This window comes from Dermacentor silvarum, chromosome 9, assembly GCF_013339745.2.
Source record: "Dermacentor silvarum isolate Dsil-2018 chromosome 9, BIME_Dsil_1.4, whole genome shotgun sequence".
In the NCBI taxonomy this organism is placed as follows: Eukaryota; Metazoa; Arthropoda; class Arachnida; order Ixodida; family Ixodidae; genus Dermacentor; species Dermacentor silvarum.
In genome coordinates, this window is record NC_051162.1 from 66,886,543 (window position 1) to 66,906,101 (window position 19,559).

General features: G+C 50.1%; 1 protein-coding gene across 1 annotated transcript in view; it reads left to right on the forward strand.

Annotated features, from left to right (window-relative positions):
- Nucleotides 1-19,559, forward strand: part of LOC119465282 (uncharacterized) — a 33,816-nt gene that overhangs the window by 4,211 nt on the left and 10,046 nt on the right. The window contains exons 2-3 of the mRNA XM_049655298.1: nucleotides 10,967-11,139; nucleotides 13,045-13,134. Coding sequence (XP_049511255.1) covers nucleotides 10,967-11,139; nucleotides 13,045-13,134 — 263 coding nt within the window. The remainder of the gene's footprint in view (nucleotides 1-10,966; nucleotides 11,140-13,044; nucleotides 13,135-19,559) is intronic.

Genomic DNA, 19,559 nt, shown 5'->3' on the forward strand with positions numbered 1-19,559 from the left:
GCAGAGCAGCCGGGTGCGGCACAATTGGCTCATAGCCATGATGGCTCGACTGAAACAGATTCAGCGGTGCCTCCGACTCGCGCTGCGGGCAATAGTGGCCCCACTAGCACTGTAACACGGTTTGGTAGAGTCATGAAGAAACCCATGCCACTGGGCTTTGATGAGTAGTGCTTTTGTGTTTTGTTTTTTCTAGTACTACATATATTCTCTACCATGTATATGCGAATGTTCCTGTGCTTGAAAAACAGGGATGTGCTGTTATCGCCTGCCCGTGTTCGGCGTGTGACGTTACAACAGATAGCTGGGCGACAACTGCCTGCGCCAAGCTACTTTTACCACATGACGTCACCAGAGTGTGTATTATCGGCCAGCACAATAAACAGGGGTTCTTACCTTGTATCATCTAGAGCGCAGCTCGTCGACTGTTTATTCCGACACGCATACGTGTCGCGCTCGTATGCAGCGTCGCCACAGTTAAGGCCCGTTTATAGTCCGACGTTTTCGGCGCACGGGCCAGCGTTGTTCACGGCGAGCCACGTTACGCCGGTTGCGCTGCGCCAGCCGAAATGTCTTTTCTTCTGTACTCCGACGCGCGCGCCGTCAGCTGTTATCTTCGGAGCAGGCGCAGAATGATCCCAAGCCCGCGCGCAGCTTTGAACGGCTGTCTGCGTCCGTCGGCGAAGCGGCGTGGGTGCCTTTATTTCTTCGCGCGAAATTCATTGTGGGTTGGCGCAGTTCGCGCAGTGGGCGCGACCAACGCGCGAATGGGTCAGGAGCACGGTGTAAAAAAGGAAGGTGATCCGACGGCGGCGCGAGGCGCGGCCACTTAGTGTGACTTTAAGCACGCCACTGCTGCAAGCGGCAGCACATGTTCTGGGGGCCACTTTTTCGCTCGCTTTACTGGCGCTTTTATGGGCACACGCGGCAGAAGTGCTTTATTTAGATGAATATATGTCGTTCGCCTGCTTAAAACGACTCTACTTGGTTGGAGGAACGTCCCTTTATATTTCTGCCGACATTCCGATTGACTCCGACGCGGCGAGCAGCGGTAAGCGCAGCGCGCCGTCTGCTCGAGCAGACGACGCGTCTCTGTCGTGTTCGAAATGACGGTATTTTGACTGTAAGTGGCATGAAACCTTCTACCTGCTCAGGATTTGGCCTCTAAATAACGAAAAATTGCATATCTTTGGGTATGGGTGTTTAAATGCTGACGGAGGTCGTAAATTACCCACTGTTGTGCCGCTTCTCCAAGGCCTCCTGAACACGTGCTGCCCCTAGCGGCGGCGCTCACTTCCGGTCACACGAAGTGGCCGCTCTCTCGCCCCAGCGCGGGCGCGCCGTCGGAACACCTATCTTCTTACACCGTGGTCAGGAGCATAGGTCGGCAGTGTGGGAGAACACTCACTGACACTCAGTCACCATAAGTTTTTCCAGGCCCCGCACTCACTCACGTTCACACTCATCTCCACTCACACTCACAGCACTCACTCGCACTCATCTCCACTCACACTCACAGGCACTCACTCGCACTCACCTGCACTCACACTCACTGGTACTCACTCGCACTCACCTGCACTCACACTCACTGGCACTCACCTGCACTCGCACTCACCTGCACTCACACTCACTGGCACTCACTCGCACTCACCTGCACTCGCACTCACCTGCACTCGCACTCACCTGCACTCGCACTCACCTGCACTCGCACTCACCTGCACTCACACTCACTGGCACTCACTCGCACTCACCTGCACTCACACTCACTGGCACTGACTCGCACTCACCTCCACTCACACTCAAAGACACTCACTCGCACTCGCACTCATCTCCACTGACACTCACAGGCACTCACTCGCACTCGCACTCATGCACCTGCACTCACACTCACTGGTACTCACTCGCACTCGCACTCACCTGCACTCACGCTCACTGGCACTGACTCGCACTCGCACTCACTGGCACTCACTCGCACTCACCTGCACTCACACTCACTGGCACTCTCTCGCACTCGCACTCACCTGCACTCACACTCACTGGCACTGACTCGCACTCACCTCCACTCACACTCAAAGACACTCACTCGCACTCGCACTCATCTCCACTGACACTCACAGGCACTCACTCGCACTCGCACTCATGCACCTGCACTCACACTCACTGGTACTCACTCGCACTCGCACTCACCTGCACTCACACTCACTGGCACTGACTCGCACTCACCTCCACTCACACTCAAAGACACTCACTCGCACTCGCACTCATCTCCACTGACACTCACAGGCACTCACTCGCACTCGCACTCATGCACCTGCACTCACACTCACTGGTACTCACTCGCACTCGCACTCACCTGCACTTACACTCACTGGCACTGACTCGCACTCACCTCCACTCACACTCAAAGACACTCACTCGCACTCGCACTCATCTCCACTGACACTCACAGGCACTCACTCGCACTCGAACTCATGCACCTGCACTCACACTCACTGGTACTCACTCGCACTCGCACTCACCTGCACTCACGCTCACTGGCACTCACTCGCACTCGCACTCACCTGCACTCACACTCACTGGCACTCACTCGCACTCGCACTCACCTGAAGTCCCACTCACTGGCACACTCTCGCACTCACCTGCACTCACACTCACTGGCACACTCTCGCACCACCTGCACTCACAATGACTGGCACTCACTCGCACTCACCTGCACACACACTCACTGGTACTCGCTCGCACTCGCATTCACTTGCACTCACATTCACTGGCACTCACTCGCACTCACATTCACTGGCACTCACTGGCACTCACTTGCACTGGCACTCACCTGCACTCACAATCACTGGCACTCACTCGCACTCATCTGCACTCACACTCACTGATACTCGCTCGCACTCGCATTCACTTACACTCACATTCACTGGCACTCAGCCGCCGTCACCTGCACTCACACTCACTGGCACTCACTCGCACTCACCTGCACTCACACTCACTGGCACTCACTCGCAATCGCACTCACCTGCACTCACCTCCACTCGCTCACACTCACTGGCACTCACCCCTTTCAAATGAGTGCGAGTGTGAGTAAGTGCACTCATGAGTCACTGTGCCGATCTATACCGCTCACAATTCGTGTTCATTCATAGTGAAGCTTCCAATTTAGCACCTGTTGCATCGGGAGTGCGCCAAGGCAGTGTTTTGGACCCTGGTTTGTTTTTAATATACATAAAAGGGATTTGCCTTCCCGATTCCATTTTAACACTAGTCTATTCTCTGACTACTGTATTTCGTACCGCGAAATTAATCAAAGTGATAATCACCATATACAAAATTCTGCCTTTTCTTGGTGTCAGGAGTGGCAGATGACTCTAAATGCCGAAAAATCTGTAACGCTAACAGTAAGAAAGAAACACATATCTGAGTTTACTTACATTATTAATGACACACCTCTCACTTGTGCATTTCAGCATAAATATTTAGGTGTCACTTTAACATACGCTCTCCGATGGGAAAGCCATATTAACAAAGTAACCTCAAGGGGAAATCAATGTTCATGCTGAGCACTAAACCGACTTTTCTTTCTGAGAAGACACCTCCGTCTTGCGCCCCCAGATAAAATTTGCTGGCCTACAAAATGCTTGTTCGACCAGTGCTGGAGCACACCAATATTGTTTGGTTTCCGTACACAAAATAACTCATTGCAAGAATGGAAGGGGTGCAGAGGAAGGCAATAAGGTTATGTTTTAATAAATACAACTTATCGGATTCATTGACTACATTATTAAAGAGAGCTGGTTTATTAACACTGCAAAGTAGAGCAAAACTAGCACGACCAAAGTTTTCGTTTCAATTTATTCATGGTGACATAAACATTGACGACAGCCCCAAACTCTCTCTGTCCATCTCTCTGTCATTGACATTAGACGTGTGCATGCTTGCCGCCCATGCTCGCTAAGCTCCCCTTCAGTCCGATTGAGCCAAGAGAGCGGGAAATAGAGGGAGAGATTGACTGTCCGTATACTTAGTGAACCACTTAACGCCGAAACAAACACAAAAGGGAGAACAAAGCTGTATCTATCATTGCATCTTCGCTTTTTCTCCATGTATGCGAGCGTGCGTGTCTGTTACTCTGTGCTAACTTGGCTAGTCCCTCTTCCACTGTGCCTCTTTATATAAGGAGCCTGTACGTGTACGTTTAAGAGGGAAGCAGTAAGAAAATGAGGAGCCATTCCACCCTCTGAAGGCGGATGACCAGCGAAGCTGTAGTAAATCACACGGCATTAAACGTCTTCACTCAGTGGAAGTCATGGCAAAATTTGCCGGTCATGATTTGGATATGTCTGCCATCAGCGCTCCAGCCCATACATATTCCCTGGTGTATTAAAGAAAATTTCGCAGTTTCGCCTGAAAGGCGAAGCGTCGATTGCGATAGCAAATTAGTAGAGAGCTATACGAAGCAAGGATAGTAGTTGAATGGGCCGTATAAACTTGTAAACATTCGCCTACTAACTAAATAGAGAAGCACGGTGTCACGCGCGAACAGGTAAACATGAACGCATCTCGTTCGATGACCGCGGAAACTTGCTGTCAGAACGCTTGAGTAGCGGGGCAGCTATTGCCGCGAGCGAATTTACCTTCGTGTCGCCTCTCGCTTCGAAGCGAACTAAATGTCGAAAACACAGCGCATACGAATTTACCGGCTCTAGTTGAACATAGTTCACGTCGCAGATCGCTTTCGAGATACGACACCCACGCGGCCGCCGCCGGAGCAAGACGACCCCTCCCCCCCCCCCCCCCAAATGCCTGACGCGCGACAGAAGCAGTGTCCACCTTTTCCATAGCGCGCGCGAGATTGAGCAGCAAGTGTCGGCTGACCCTCGCAAGCTTGCACTCGCACACGCAGCGTACCGCCGGCACGCTGCGACGATTTTACAGTGTTTGGACTTTGTACGGAACCTTACAACGACGTCCACGACCACGGCAGAAGGAGTGTCCATATAATTGCTATCGCAATATCATATATCCGCTCATCTCATTATACATTGCCTCAATCATGCCTGATCCTTGGATTATTACGACCTTAGTGAGTGGTTTCTATTTTGGCGTGCACAATCTGCTAGTGCGATAAGTCATCCCCGCGAGTGAGCTTGTGCACACAACGTGCCTCCATTTTTCCGGAAGCAAGGTGAACCGATATCACCTCTGCTTATCGTTCAAGCACTCACCACGTTCACACTCACTTCCACTCACAACCACTCACTCATGTTCACACTCACCTACACTCACACTCACGTTCACACTCACCTCTACATACCCAGAATTACTCACCCCGTTCACACTCACAGCACTCAGTCACGTTCACACTCAGCTCCACACACACAGCACTCAGTCACGTTCACACTCATCTCCACTCACACTCACAGGCATTCACCACGTTCACATTGACTTCCACTCACACTCATTCACACTCACCTCCACTCACACTCACCGACACTCACTCACACTCACTGGCACTCACACTCACTCGCACTCTCTTCCACTCATACTCACTGGCACTCACGCGCACTCGCACTCATTTCCACTCACAGTCACTGGCACTCACTCGCACTCACTTCCACTCACAGTCACTGGCACTCACTCGCACTCACTTCCACTCACAGTCACTGGCACTCACTCACACTCACTTCCACTCACAGTCACTGGCACTCACTCGCACTCACTTGCACTCGCACTCACTGGCACTCACTCGCACTCGCACTCACCTCCATTCACACTCACTGACACTCACTCGCACTCACTTCCACTCACACTCACAGGCACTCACTCGCACTAGCACTCACCTGCACTTACACTCACTGGCACTCACTCGCACTCACCTGCACTCACACTCACAGGCACTCACTCGCACTGGCACTCACCTGCACTCACAATCACTGGCACTCACTCGCACTCGCACTCACCTGCACTCACACTCACTGGCACTCACTCGCACTCGCACTCACCTGCACTCACACTCACTGGCACTCACTCGCACTCACCTCCACTCACACTCACAGGCACTCACTCGCACTGGCACTCACCTGCACTCACAATCACTGGCACTCACTCGCACTCGCACTCACCTGCACTCACACTCACTGGCACTCACTCGCACTCGCACTCACCTGCACTCACACTCAGTGGCACTCACTCGCACTCGCACTCACGCCGTTGAAATGAGTGCGAGTGAGTGTGAGTGAGTGCACTCATGAGTGAGGGCGCCGCCCTATGGTCAGGGGCTAATTCAGTGCCAGGCACGTCGGGGCGCGTCGGAATCCACCGCTTACGTGGGCTGCGCCGGTGCGCTCGACTATTGACCCTAATCGCGGCGATCCCGTGGGCGCTGCCATGTTTGATCACGTGGTCACGCGTCAATTGCTTGCCTCAACTGCCTCCGTTGCCTCCTTGTTTACTATGTAAGTGTACGACGCCGGCGCGGCTTAGAAAACCTCTGTTTTCGGAGATATCGGAGACGGTGACTAGGTGGACGACACGAAGCTTTGATCACCGCTTCAGAGAACATGCTAAAGCACTTTCGGACCTGATTAAGCTATGTCCAAACGGCGCAAGCAGCATATATGGTGCTTGGTCTAAAAGCAGGGCTTAATATGTACTCCAAGCTATCCAAGCTTTCCGATTATGAATTCAGTCAGGATTAGTGCGTTTTGCTCTTTGTTCTTAATTCGGCAAATATTTTGAAGCTGTGGCTTATCAGTTTCTGACTCCGTGAAGTTCCTCGGTGCGGCCACTATCTGATTATTTTCTGCCTAATCGCTCGCGGGTGTGCTCAGTTACGATAGATTTGATCTTGCTGCGCACAACGCTTCTAACTTAGCTCTTTTGTACATTGTAATAGCTTGTAGCTGTTGCGTCCCGAATCGGCCGGGCGCATTCTTTCATTGTTTCCCATCGAGGCAGGCCCTTTCATGAGCGTCGCTCAGACGGTGACAGTGCCAGACACCGACGAGACAGGCAAACAAGCGCCCCAACTCGGCAGTGCGCACTCTTTGAGTGCTTCCCCCGATTCCACCCCCTTCATCAGCGGCCACCTACTTGGCGACGCGGCCCGACAGTGGCAGTGACGTTCGGACAAAGAAGATCACCTAGAAGCGACCGACCACAACCGCCACCCTTCGTCAGACGTGGGGATTAGTGCAAAGGCCATTCTTCCGACCCTGGCAAGATGACCGTCGGAGGGCAAGAAACAGGTCACCGACTTTCGTGGAAGGAGTGTCAACCTCCTGTGTCCGGATTGCCTCGTCCTTGCTTCGAAGGTGCAATATTAGAGGCGGAGTTCAGCGAACAAGACGGCCCGTCTGATTGGCCGCATCAAGGTCATCTGATTCCCTAGCCGGGTCAACTAGGGAAAACCGATGTTTTATAAGGAGACACCTTGCGTGCAGTGGTGTGTCCTGACCTGTTCTGATATGTGCTCAGACATGTAGTGAGCTGAGACTTTCAAATTGCTCCCCCCATGGAGTGGGCTTCCATATTTGGAGCCACTGTAAATATGTAGAATAAACCCTTTTTTCTATAGCTCTTACTCCCGGACGTACTCATCCCTTTGGCTGAAGGATCACCGGCCTAAACGCTACCCGAGTATCAACAACCCGTTCCCAACAACGGGTAACAGCGGCGGGATTAATCTCCGACCCGCAACAAACGGATGACAGCGCTGAGATGAAACGCCAACCCGTTCCTAACATAGCAAATATATATTACCGCTAGTAACTCGCTTACTCTTGTGGACCGTCACGAAACATTCACCTTCGACCATTCGTGCGCCATAGGTGTAGTCCGTCATTAATTGCGTGTATACAGTGGGCATATATTCAAGTGTGCGCCCACTCACTCATTCTCGATACGTCGGCAATAGAGTGGGCCTAAGTTTTCCTGCCATTTGGGACAGATGTGTATAGATAACGTGCGCGAAACTTACTATGACAGGAAGCGGCGCTACTCCCTTTGTCATTGTTTAACGAGTGGTACTCACTCTTGACGACGTTCTGGGGATGAAGTCCTTTCTTTGAAGGTTAGCGATACAAGCGGATGAGCAAATTTCTGTATCCTCGAGGAAAGCCGTACACCTCGAAGAGCCGGTAACACGTTCGGACAGTTGTAGCAGCAGTCCACGAACTTGGCCGCACAGATTCATTTTATTCCTTAACATGCCAGTCACTATTTTTGCAGCCAACTACTGCACATGTCTTCAATCCACGGGATTCAATCTAGCATGATTGGAGCACAGTGCGTTAGCGAAAGCTCAGTTGCATTTTCGACAGCTGATCGCACAGAAGCAAGGTAGAAGCGGTAATGGTTTCGTATTCGTGCGCGGTCGCTGAGGAGAGGTATGGCGCGCCGCCCTGAGCGCCATCTCGTTTCTCTAAAACAAACTGCTCCGCGAAAAGGGTCAATGGAGGGGTTCGTTTTCGCGAACGTGACGTAGCGTACGCGCGCGCGCGTTCGCGTTACGTCAGACTATAAACGGACCTTTACGGCACCGAAATAAGATTTGAGCGAAATTGTGGCCAGGTTATCGGTTCTCTGCGTGAAATGTTTATACTGGCGGGGTTACCTATGGGCTTAGGCAAAAGCAAGTCACTGAAAGCGTGTGAAAGGAAAAGCTTAGCCACATGGTGATCATTTTTTTAAATATCAAGTCGTCTAGCTGGCATGTTCTGTGCTTTCACAAAGAGCTCCTAGCCGTTGGTTGAGCCTGTCATCGACTGCGGTCATGCACATGACGTCTACAGCTTCTAACAGTCGGCAAGCTTAAGGCGCTTCGAGAGCTACGTCATGTAGCACCCCCGACGTGAAGTATAAAGCTCGCTTCAGGCTTTCTCGCTCCCATGTGAGGAACTTGGACACTCCCAGTATTTGCGGGAATGAAACTTCTACGTAATTTGCGTCTTTTGTTGCTTCTCTTCAATTTTTTTATGTGCCAAGAACGTAGCAGATTTGGGATCCCAAAACAAATGTACTCTCATTTTTGAGAACAGTTGACTTCAATACGTGTTTACACTAGAGCCCGCTTAGCCAACAAGAGGCAGCCCAGCATCCATGTATAAATTCGTGAACAATATTTTACGATCACCACTGTTAAAAAATCCAGCAGATACACTGAAGACTGGTTATGTGTGGGAATGCGAACGCATTATAATCGCTAATGTGAAGGGTTTTTTATTTATGTTTGCGACATGCATTAAAGTTTTCTGCGGAATCGGTGTGTGTGTGTGTGTGTGTGTGTGTGTGTGTGTGTGTGCGTGTGTGTGCGTGCGTGCGTGCGTGCGTGTGTGTGTGTGTGTGTGTGTGTGTGTGTGTGTGTGTGTGTGTGTGTGTGTGTGTGTGTGTGTGTGTGTGTGTGTGTGTGGTGTGTGTGTGTGTGTGTGTGCGCGCGCGCGCGCGCTTGCGTATACGTTGTCCACAAGCCAGAAAAATTCGGACCATTTTGCTCCAGAACGATAAATTTTTTTTCTCGGTTTGTTTTCTTAGGTGTGCTTCCGTGGGCGGCCACGTATCACAGCTGCCGCTCAGGTAGACGCGTCGGAGAGCAGCCCAGTAGACACAGCAGCGATGAAATCCACAGAGCAAGTGACGCGCGGGAGGCAGCGACAAGACGTGTGCAATGACGTACGCACTAGGCGCAACTAATTTTATCCATCCATGATTTGGCATCGACAGTACATCGCAGTAGACACAATAACCGATGAAATCTGAAGTGAATGTGACACGTACGTGGGAGGCAGCGACGGAAGCAGTGACGTCAGGTGTGCAATGCCGCATGCTCTAGGCAGAACTTTAGTCAACTAACCATGGAGTCCTCGTGGCGTCATGGAAGCGTGCTGGTCTCGCATCTCGGAGGCCTGGGTTCGATTCTCACCCAGACCGAAATGAACAAAATTTTATTTTAAATTCCATTACATGACTTCGTTTACGGAAACGTTCCTGGTAAATTCCACGTCAATCCGTACGTTTTTGACGTGTTTTTAGTCTTCGCGCCGTCGGCCGTCCTTGTTACCATCTTTCAGTTACGCCGCCGGCGACAATGCTGGATTTTCCAGTGATAGGGCATATAATGTTTTCGGATTAAAATGATGCAATGCCCTAAAACATTTGAGAAATCGTTACAGCGTAGGTTACTTAGGCAGTCTACCGTCTCATTCTAAGCAACTAAATGCCATCCTAATGAGTTTCCAAGCTCTTAACGGAACCCTTAGCATTTAAAAGAAGAAATCCTGCGCTTGTGTAGTTGGGACACTGTTGAAATCCTGCGCTTAATGTAGCTCCAATCCTGCTCAAATGATGCGCTTGTGTAGCTCAAATCCAGCGGCAATGCAGCACTAACGTGGAACTTGGGGAAGTGCTAAGCAGTGATGCGCTGGTGTTTCCATTATGTTATGCTTGTGCTATTATTGCACAATTGAGGAGGAATCGAGCGCTTGTGGGACGGTGGCACCCTCTCTTGCGCTGCGCTGGTACAAGACTGGCGTTTCAGAAGCGATTTTCACGAGTTTCTGCTAATTCCCGCACATCCAGTGCGGGTATGCGCCGTACGTGATTTTATTATCGTTAATCGTGACGTAACTGATGAGCATGTGATGTTATTGATGTCATGACCTATCAGTCATGTTATTCATACATTCGTGCCCTTCCATGCCAATTTTGGTATGTACCCAGTGAACGAGACACGAGTTATCGGCAGATCTTGTTCTTGTGCGTGAGCACGATGACATGACACCACATGAGAGGCCGAAAGCCCGGGCCCCTAAATTGCTTGGTTCTTAAAAGCTAAAGACCACATCACCAAACAAGTAGCGGTAGAAAACTTCAGCGATTTAGGAATGATCGCTTATATATAATTTCGTTTGCTAAAGACGGATCCATGAAGTGCTCGCTGGTCGCAATAATCGATTTGTCCCTCTTACAGTGTCTCAAGCGCCAGGTGTTGTTTATCCGCATCTCATCGAAAGCCGCAGTGACGAGGTTAGCAAGGTCATAAGAATAGCTGAAAACATCACGCTGCACCTGAAGAAAAGCTCGCTGTTAGGAAAAGAGTTTTTGCTGAGGACTTACCAAGGTGACGTTATGGAACATAACTATGTGAGTATGAAACAATCACATTGTAAATATTTACATACGCAAAGCTTCTATCAGTTATAGTTTTGCTCTTTTTATCAGGCTGAACGTTCAAGACGGAATTACCTGGTTATAACTAAGTGTTCTTATGTACATGATATTATGTATTCAACTCTTTTAGTGTTGTGTTGGTTCATTGGGGCTATGATCTTGAGTAGCCAATAACTGGCTGATTGATGCAATTTGTAGCAATGAAATTTCGCACTGGGTGTTGTGCCACCAATACAGTGCATCGTAACTCTCCCAGTTGGCCTTCTATAAAACTGGTGCCAGGAATTAGGAACTATAAACTCTAAGTATCAAGCGTAATTTACGCTGTTGCTAAAGACACCGAAGTATGTGCAATGATTTTTTATCACAGAATAGACTCAAGCCTAGTATGTGTTATCATGACAAAATATAAAGAACGAAAATTGAAACGAAACGTCAAGCAGATACTGTTAACTAATCTCAGAAACATCGCATTATGTGTGCTTGCGTTTCTGTATCTGAAAGCTGGTTCGCGGGTAAAGGCACCCTGCATTTGCTATACTTTCTTATACGATGAAATTTTGAAAACAGCAAAAAGTTTCAATAGAATTCGTCACGCTCAAAAAAAATCACGAAAATCTTTGCGCTTTAACGGCGTGACAGTGCATGCTTGATCAATATCTTCCACATTTGTAATAGACAAACTCAGACGTAAAGAATTTGGAATGTTTCCTTGAATCGCAATTTTCTTAGGTAACTTTAACATGGAAAGTGCGTGCATCTTTTGGGGGTGACAGATGTCGTGAATACACTAAGCAATACTTATTAGAATGGTTTGTAAACGATATGCATTCCATGTTATGATGAGTGTTATGAAGAATATTTGGATTTTTTACTGTTGGAAGCAAAAAAGACAGTTATGCATGTGACATCTACGAGTATTAGTGCAGTGACCAGGATCCTGTCTCGCGCTTGCCTGTTTTCTTTTTTTTTTTGGAGAGTGGCACATGCTCAGTTATCTTTGTTAGTTTGAAATGACAACGCACTTTTAGTGGCTCATACCGAGTGACCCAAGTTGGCGTGAAAGAGGTAGGAAACGGACATCCCACTGAGAAGTACATGGAGTCCCCAAGAATTGCCAATCACATTGAAAACGCAAACTCTGGCAAGAAGTGCAGCATGAATTTGTCGTTGTGCCTGAAGAAAACAAAACCCGAATTTACGAGCATGAAGATATCGAGAAAAGGCCTTTCGCTGCCAGAGTGCCATTGCCTCGCTGTCCGGAAAAATCCCGCTTGACTATCAGGCTGTTGATGCTGCATGCCTGGCCTACGAATTAGAAACAGGGATGAGAAAGTGCCAAGTGGATCAACGTTCAGTGCCAATTTCTTTTTTTATTGTCAGGACGGCGTATGCGCAACCATGTTTCATGAGAGAAAAGCCCCTACAGCACACCTGATGAGTCCGTAAAGCTAAATCATAGAACGAATGGTATTACATAACCTATAGGCAGCTTTTAGCGTCGGCCTTGCTTTGGCGCATGTCTCCGAAACGATATAGGCTACTAATACACTCCGTATCGCTGACCTCAACTTCATCGAGCAACTTGACACCTTTTTGTGAAAAAAAAATCAGTTGTCAGTCCAGCACTGTCTATTTGTATTTATTGCTTCCTTATCACTGTTTCTAACCGGTCGATTGTACCCGTAAACTCGCAAAGGCATATACAAAATAAATTTCTTCGTCATCCTAATTTATGCTTATTATTGATGCCTATATTGTTGTATAATTTCAATTTATTATAATATGTGTAGACGAATAGAACGAATTAAACAATATTAGATGCGATCTAGCTCCGCCGTTCATCACACTTATGCAGTCTTTATTTTCGTGTTCCAGCTTGACGGTGAAATACTAGAAGAAAATCTTTACCACGACACTCAGTCATTTGCGTCAGTAATTGTATCAGACGACGATGGGCTGAAAGTGGTGAGATTCCACTTTTTTTCTGACGGCGAACATGACTGTTTTTCTGACAGGGCAGATTACTCCTTCAAGTGGACCCTCCAATACATTTTGATCATGGTTCGAAAATGTTGCCGATCTGTTGTCGTAGGGGCTGGTGCCAACACGTGAGGCATATATTACTGCACTGCATTTAGCAGGGAATAGAAAATATTGTGTATAAAGCAGTGAAAGATCGTTTGTTCTCGCTTTCGCAATGCCGTCATCGAAAGCAGCTTGCCCACCAAAGCTGTTGGCTCATTTCGTCATCGCGAGAGCATTCTCAGTAATGTATAATTGCTAATTTTGAGTTAAATAGATGAAATATGAATGTCGGCGTTCTCAAAAATACAGTAGCCATAGAGTAGTCTACCGTGGCCGTCACAGGTTGCTACGATGGGTCCTTTCGTCACCGTGACACTCAACTTTTTGCAGAGGCTTGGCCCTCTTGGCTTCTCCGGTGTGAGGTCCCGCCCACTAGCGATACAAAAAGAGAGAGAAAGCCGGGTATCCGTGAAAAGCTTACCTTTTCAATGTAAGCTTGCCATTGTGTCGCACTAACTTATATTATGATTCTTTCGTCCCAAGAACAAGCACTGAATGGAACCACCTTCCCTCCTCGGTTGCTGCCATTGCAGATGCAGAACGTTTCAAGATCGCCTTGGAAAAAGCCTTGTAAACTCATTATCTGTTATTTCACTGCATGCGTTTGTAATCATACCACTCCTTTCTGTAGTGCCTTCAGGCCTTGAAAGTATTTATAATAAATAAATAAATAAATAAATAAATAAATAAATAAATAAATAAATAAATAAATAAATAAATAAATAAATAAATAAATAAATAACTCCACTTAAAGTTGAAAGATTCAAAAACATTTTGCGGTACGAGATCCGCGAGACGACGTCCTTTAATAGTGAGGAAGTCATTCTATGATTAATTATTAAAAAATCTTCAGGGTCGCTTTACCAATATCTGGCATTTATAAAACTTTCATGCTCAAAAATTCATTGAACTTCGATTTTATCTCTTTGGCATATGAAAAGCAAGTCATGCTAGTTGGTGTGGATTTACTGTTAACTGCAATGCGACAAGAAGACGCAAAAGATAGAAATGGAGCGAACACCCATACCGCTGGTTGAGCTGTTAAGTAGAATATAAAAATTCAATTCAGAGTCAGTGCTTTGTGTGCTTACTTCGTCTTATTGCGATACCAATTATATTGTGATGGGGTGTCAAATAGATAAAAGCGGGACAAGATGCATAAACAGGGAACTGTTGGCAGAGATGGCCAAGATGGCTGAACACGCGCAGCGTCCCCCGGCGATCGTCGTCTTCTTCCTTAATGCAAGGAGGCGGCCCGTAACATCTAACCGCCCCGGCGGGCTGAGCGCCGTCTCGGCGCAGACTAATTACACGAGGAGGCGACCGAAAAGTACGGCTTCAGTCGGGATACGTGCACGACGTCACGAGATGGCAGGGTAGATGGTGAAGAACTGTTCAGTGGGGCGATTTCATAATTCACGTCACTAAGTTGCCGTAGAACCTTGTGAGGTCCGGTGTAACGCGACAAAAGTTTTTCGGAGAGACCGACGCGACGAGAAGGAGTCCAGAGAAGCACAAGCCATCCCGGTGAAAAGCAGAGGTGCCTATGGCTGCGGTCATAACGGTCATTTTGGCATAATTGTGAGTCGGAGAGTCGTTCATGAGCGATCTGACGTGCCAGATGGGCTCGCGCGGCAGCATCGCGGGCATACTCTGTGGTATGTTGTACAACAGAAGGTAGTAGCGTGTCAAAAGGCAATGCAGGGTGGTGTTCATACAGGGGGTAAAATGGCAAAAGACCGTCGGTGTCGTGACGGGAGGAGTTGTACGCGAACGTGACGTATGGCAAAGCGCTGTCCCAGTTCCGATGATCGTCAGACACGTACATCGACAGCATATCGGTTAAGGTGCGGTTCAGCCTTTCGGCGAGCCCGTTGGTCTGCGGGTGGTACGCAGTAGTGAGCTTGTGCTCCACAGAACAGGAACGAAGGAGGTCATCGACAACTTTCGACAAGAAGTAGCGGCCTCGGTCTGTGAGCAGTTGCCGAGGGCCACCATGACGAAGGATGACGTCATGAAGGAGGAAATCGGCGAAGTCAGTGGCGCAACTAGTCGGCAAAGCTCGCGTAATGGCAAAACGCGTAGCGTAGTCGGTCGCAACTGTGTTCCACTTGTTCCCTGCAGCAGACGTAGGAAATGGACCAAGACCGATGCGGTAGAATGGCTCCTGGGTATGTCAATAGGATGCAGAAGGCCTGCAGGCAACCCCGATGGCCGTTTACGTTGCTGACAAAGGTCACACGCAGCAACGTAGCGTCGAACTGATCGGTACAGACCAGGCCAGAAAAACCGGCGCCGCACGCGATCGTATGTGCGAGATACGCCAAGATGGCCAGCGGTAGGAGCATCATGGAGTTCTTTGAGAACCGTAGCACGAAGATGCTTGGGGAGAACAAGCAGAAGCTCTGGGCCGTCGGGAGTGGTACTACGACTGGTAAAGAATATCGTCGTGAAGCTCAAACAGGCGAAGCGATGGGCCGGGCTCACGAGAATGCAGACGGCCAATTATTGATCGTAACGTGTCGTCACTTTGCTGTTCAGCGCGTATGTTGGCCAGATCTGCAATAGCCATGACGAAGTCACCCGTATCATGTTCAGCGGTGTCGGGAGGGTCAACAGGGTAACGGGATAAACAGTCAGCATCTTGGTGCATCCGGCCAGATTTGTAGAGCACGTCAAAGGTGTATTCCTGTAGTCGTAACGCCCAGCGACCAAGCCTTCCTGTACGATCCTTCAGCGACGAAAGCCAGCAAAGGGCATGGTGGTCCGTGACGACGGAAAACGTTCTGCCGTACAAATAAGGGCGGAATTTTGCCACAGCCCAGACCAAAGCGAGACGTTCGCGCTCAGTTATCGAATAATTCCGCTCCGACGACGAGAGAAGGCGGCTGGCGTAGGCAATGACACGGTCCTGGTTGTTCTGGCGTTGGGCGAGTACTGCACCTATGCCATGGCCACTAGAGTCGGTGCGAACTTCTGTAGGGGCCGACGGGTCATAATGCGCCAAAAGGGGCGGGGAAGTCAGTAAACTGACCAGGGTGGTGAATGCGGCAACTTGTGCACGATCCCAGGTAAAAGAGATGTCCTTGAGTAGGTCAGTGAGCGGCTGGGCAATGTCGGCAAAATTCCTGACAAAGCGGCGGAAGTAGGAACACAAGCCGACAAAGCTCCGTACATCGCTAACTGAGCGAGGAACAGGAAAGTCTCGGACGGCCCGCACCTTGTCGGGGTCAGTTTGGACACTGCTAGCACTAAAAGGTGACCGTGAACGGTGATGTGACGTCGAGCGAAACGACACTTGGATGAGTTAAGTTGAAGGCCAGCGCTGCGAAACACATCGAGAATGGCCGACAGGCGGGCTAGGTGGTCCTCAAAAGTAGGCGAAAAGACAATCACGTCATCTAGATAGCATAAACACGTAGACCATCATTCGCTCCATAAACACCATCATTCGCTCGAAGGTTGCAGGGAAATTACACAATCCAAAATGCATAACCTTGAATTGGTAAAGTCCATCTGGTGTGACGAAAGCAGTCTTATCGCGGTCCATGGCATCCACGGTAATCTGCCAGTATCCTGAGCGTAGGTCGTTGGAGGAAAAGTACGTGGCACCGTGGAGGCAGTCTAGGGCGTCATCGATTCGGGGCAGGGGCTATACGTCCTTAGGTGTGATGTTGTTCAAGTGTCGGTAGTCAACATAGAAGCGCCAGCTGCCGTCTTTCTTTTTTAATAGTACCACAGGGGACGCCCACGGACTGGATGAAGGTTCGATAACGCCTTTTGCGATCATTTTGTCGACTTCGCCTTGGATCACACGCCGTTCGGCGAGGGAGACACGATAGGCACGGCAGGGGATAGGGCTCGCGTTCCCCGTGTCGATGCGATGTTGGACAACAGACGTTTGGCTCAGAGAACGATCGTCGAAGTCGAAAATGTCGTGGTAAGTCTCCACGAGGCGGCGAAGATCAGTAGCTTGATCAGAAGGAAGGTCATCAGGGATCATTCCGACAAAGACATCGCGCGGCGAACTGCTTGTGGTGCAAATGAAAGCCGAACTGAAGGGACTGGTCGGATCCAACGGGCAAATTTCGCAGTTTTCGGCAGCAGTGATGGCGGCGAGTGATATGCCTGCCGGAATCAGTTGAGGAGAAGCGCTGAAGTTTAAAATAGGAATGGCGATGCGATTGCCGGTGACAGTCACGAGGGTGTTAGGCACGGTGACGTTCTTGGCGAGCAGAAGGTCTGTTACCGGGGAGAGCACCTAATTGCCATCAGCGACAGGAGGGTTCGAGATATATACATGGCGGCTTGCGGGGGCATGCGCACATAGTCGAGAGAGCAGAGACGCGCCGAAGGAGTGGTTTGGGCATCGGCTAGGAGAGGTAGTTCGAGCTGCAGGAGGCCAGTTGCACAGTCAATTAGGGCAGAATGAGTTGTGAGAAAGTCCAGGCCAAGTATAACGTAGTACGAACATTGCTCAAGAACGGCGAATAAAACAGAAGTTGGGTGACTGGCGATGGTGATGCGGGCGGTGCACATGCCAAGGATGGTGGGAGTTCCTCCATCGGCCACGCTCACAACGTAGGAAACAGCAGGTGTGACCACCTTCTTTAGGCGACGGCGAGGACCAGAGCTCATGACAGAAATAGAAGCCCCGGTGTCGACAAGTGCAGAACTCGTCACGCCATCAACGTCAACGTCCAACACACAGCGTCGAGTCGGCAGAGTAACTAGAGGGTTTTGGGGCAGAGTCGTCGATGCAGCGTTACCTCCGGGCGCTGCATCGTTTAGTTTTCCGGAGTGAAGGAGCCATGGTTGCTCGGCGACGGGGCGCGGTGAGGTGGCGGGGAGCGGGAGGACGGACGGCTGTACGGTTGCGAACGCGACTGATGATCTCTAGGTGATGGCGAGTGGCTCGACCATGTCGTGGCAGCGTCAGGATTGTAGGGGTGTGCCGCAGATGGTGGCTCAAAAGGGCTGAGATCAAGGCGGCGAGCATGGCCAAAGGATGGAGCGGTTGTTACAATAGCGAGAAACGTGCCCGACACGGCGGCAATTAAAGCAGATAGATCGATCGTCTTCAGTTCGCCAATCAGCAGGGTTCCGAGATCGTGGAGCGAACCGTGGATACCGAGGGAACGATGTCGGGGCCCCGGAAGCGGGTGTAGGGCTGACAACGGCGCAAGCAGCGTGAACCCCGAGATTCGCGAGTTCGTTTCGCACGATGGCTTGGACGAGGGAAACCGCTGGTACGCTCGAGTCACCGGCGTTAGAGCTGGTAAAGAGGCTAGCGGGAGCCATTGCCTTGATTTCGCGGCTGACAATCCCCGTCAACTCGGCCGGAGGCGGCGAAAGGTTAGATTGCGGCCGCTCTTCACACGAAGACGTTGCAGCGGTGTTGGGAAGCCGGGCGAATGGTCGTTCAATACGGCGGCTATTAGCCTGCTCGAGGCGCTGACACTCCTCGACGGTAGCACAATTTCTGCACATGAGCAGATTGAATGCGTCGTCCGCTATCCCTTTCAGGACGTGGCCAACCTTGTCAGACTCTGGCATGTTACTGTCAGCTTTACGGCACAGCGCCAGTACATCCTGTATGTACGACAAGTATGATTCCGTGGACGTCTGGGTGCGGGTTGACAGCTGTTGCTTCGCAGCGATTTTTCGACTGGAGGCCTTACCGAACAGGTCACGGAGCTTTTGTTTGAATGTATCCCAGCTCCCAAAGTCAGCCTCGTGATTGTCATACGACAACTTCGCCGTTCCACTAAGATAAAACACCTCATTGTCCAGCATGACTGTCAGGTCCCAGTGGTTGGAATCGCTCACCCGTTCGTATAGCGTAAGCCATTCTTCAACGTCGATACCATCGGTCATGTTGAACGTTCCAGGGTCTCGGGGTTGGACTACTACAATCGGTGTCTGCGGCGAAGATGCACATTCTGGTTGGTTTGCCATGGTGGTCGCACCGCAGCGCCGACCGCTTCGGAGCTCCGTCGTCTGGCGAGAATACCGTTCTCCTCTCGCCGCGACTAGATACGCATGGCGCTGCTGGGCGCGGCCGCGCGGGCTCTTTCTTGAAAGTGATTTGCGATAAGTACAGAGCCAGCCGCGCGGCCGCGCGGGCCCTATCTTGAAATCTATCTGCCATGAGTACAGAATCAAGGTGCGACGAGGACTGACAGCTTCTTTTGCGCTGTGTTCTCACCGCTTAGTTCGCGTTGAAGCCAGAGGCCATATGAAGTAAATTGGCTCACTGCTGCTGCTGCTGCACTTGTTCGTGCCAGCGTTTTGACAGCGAGTGT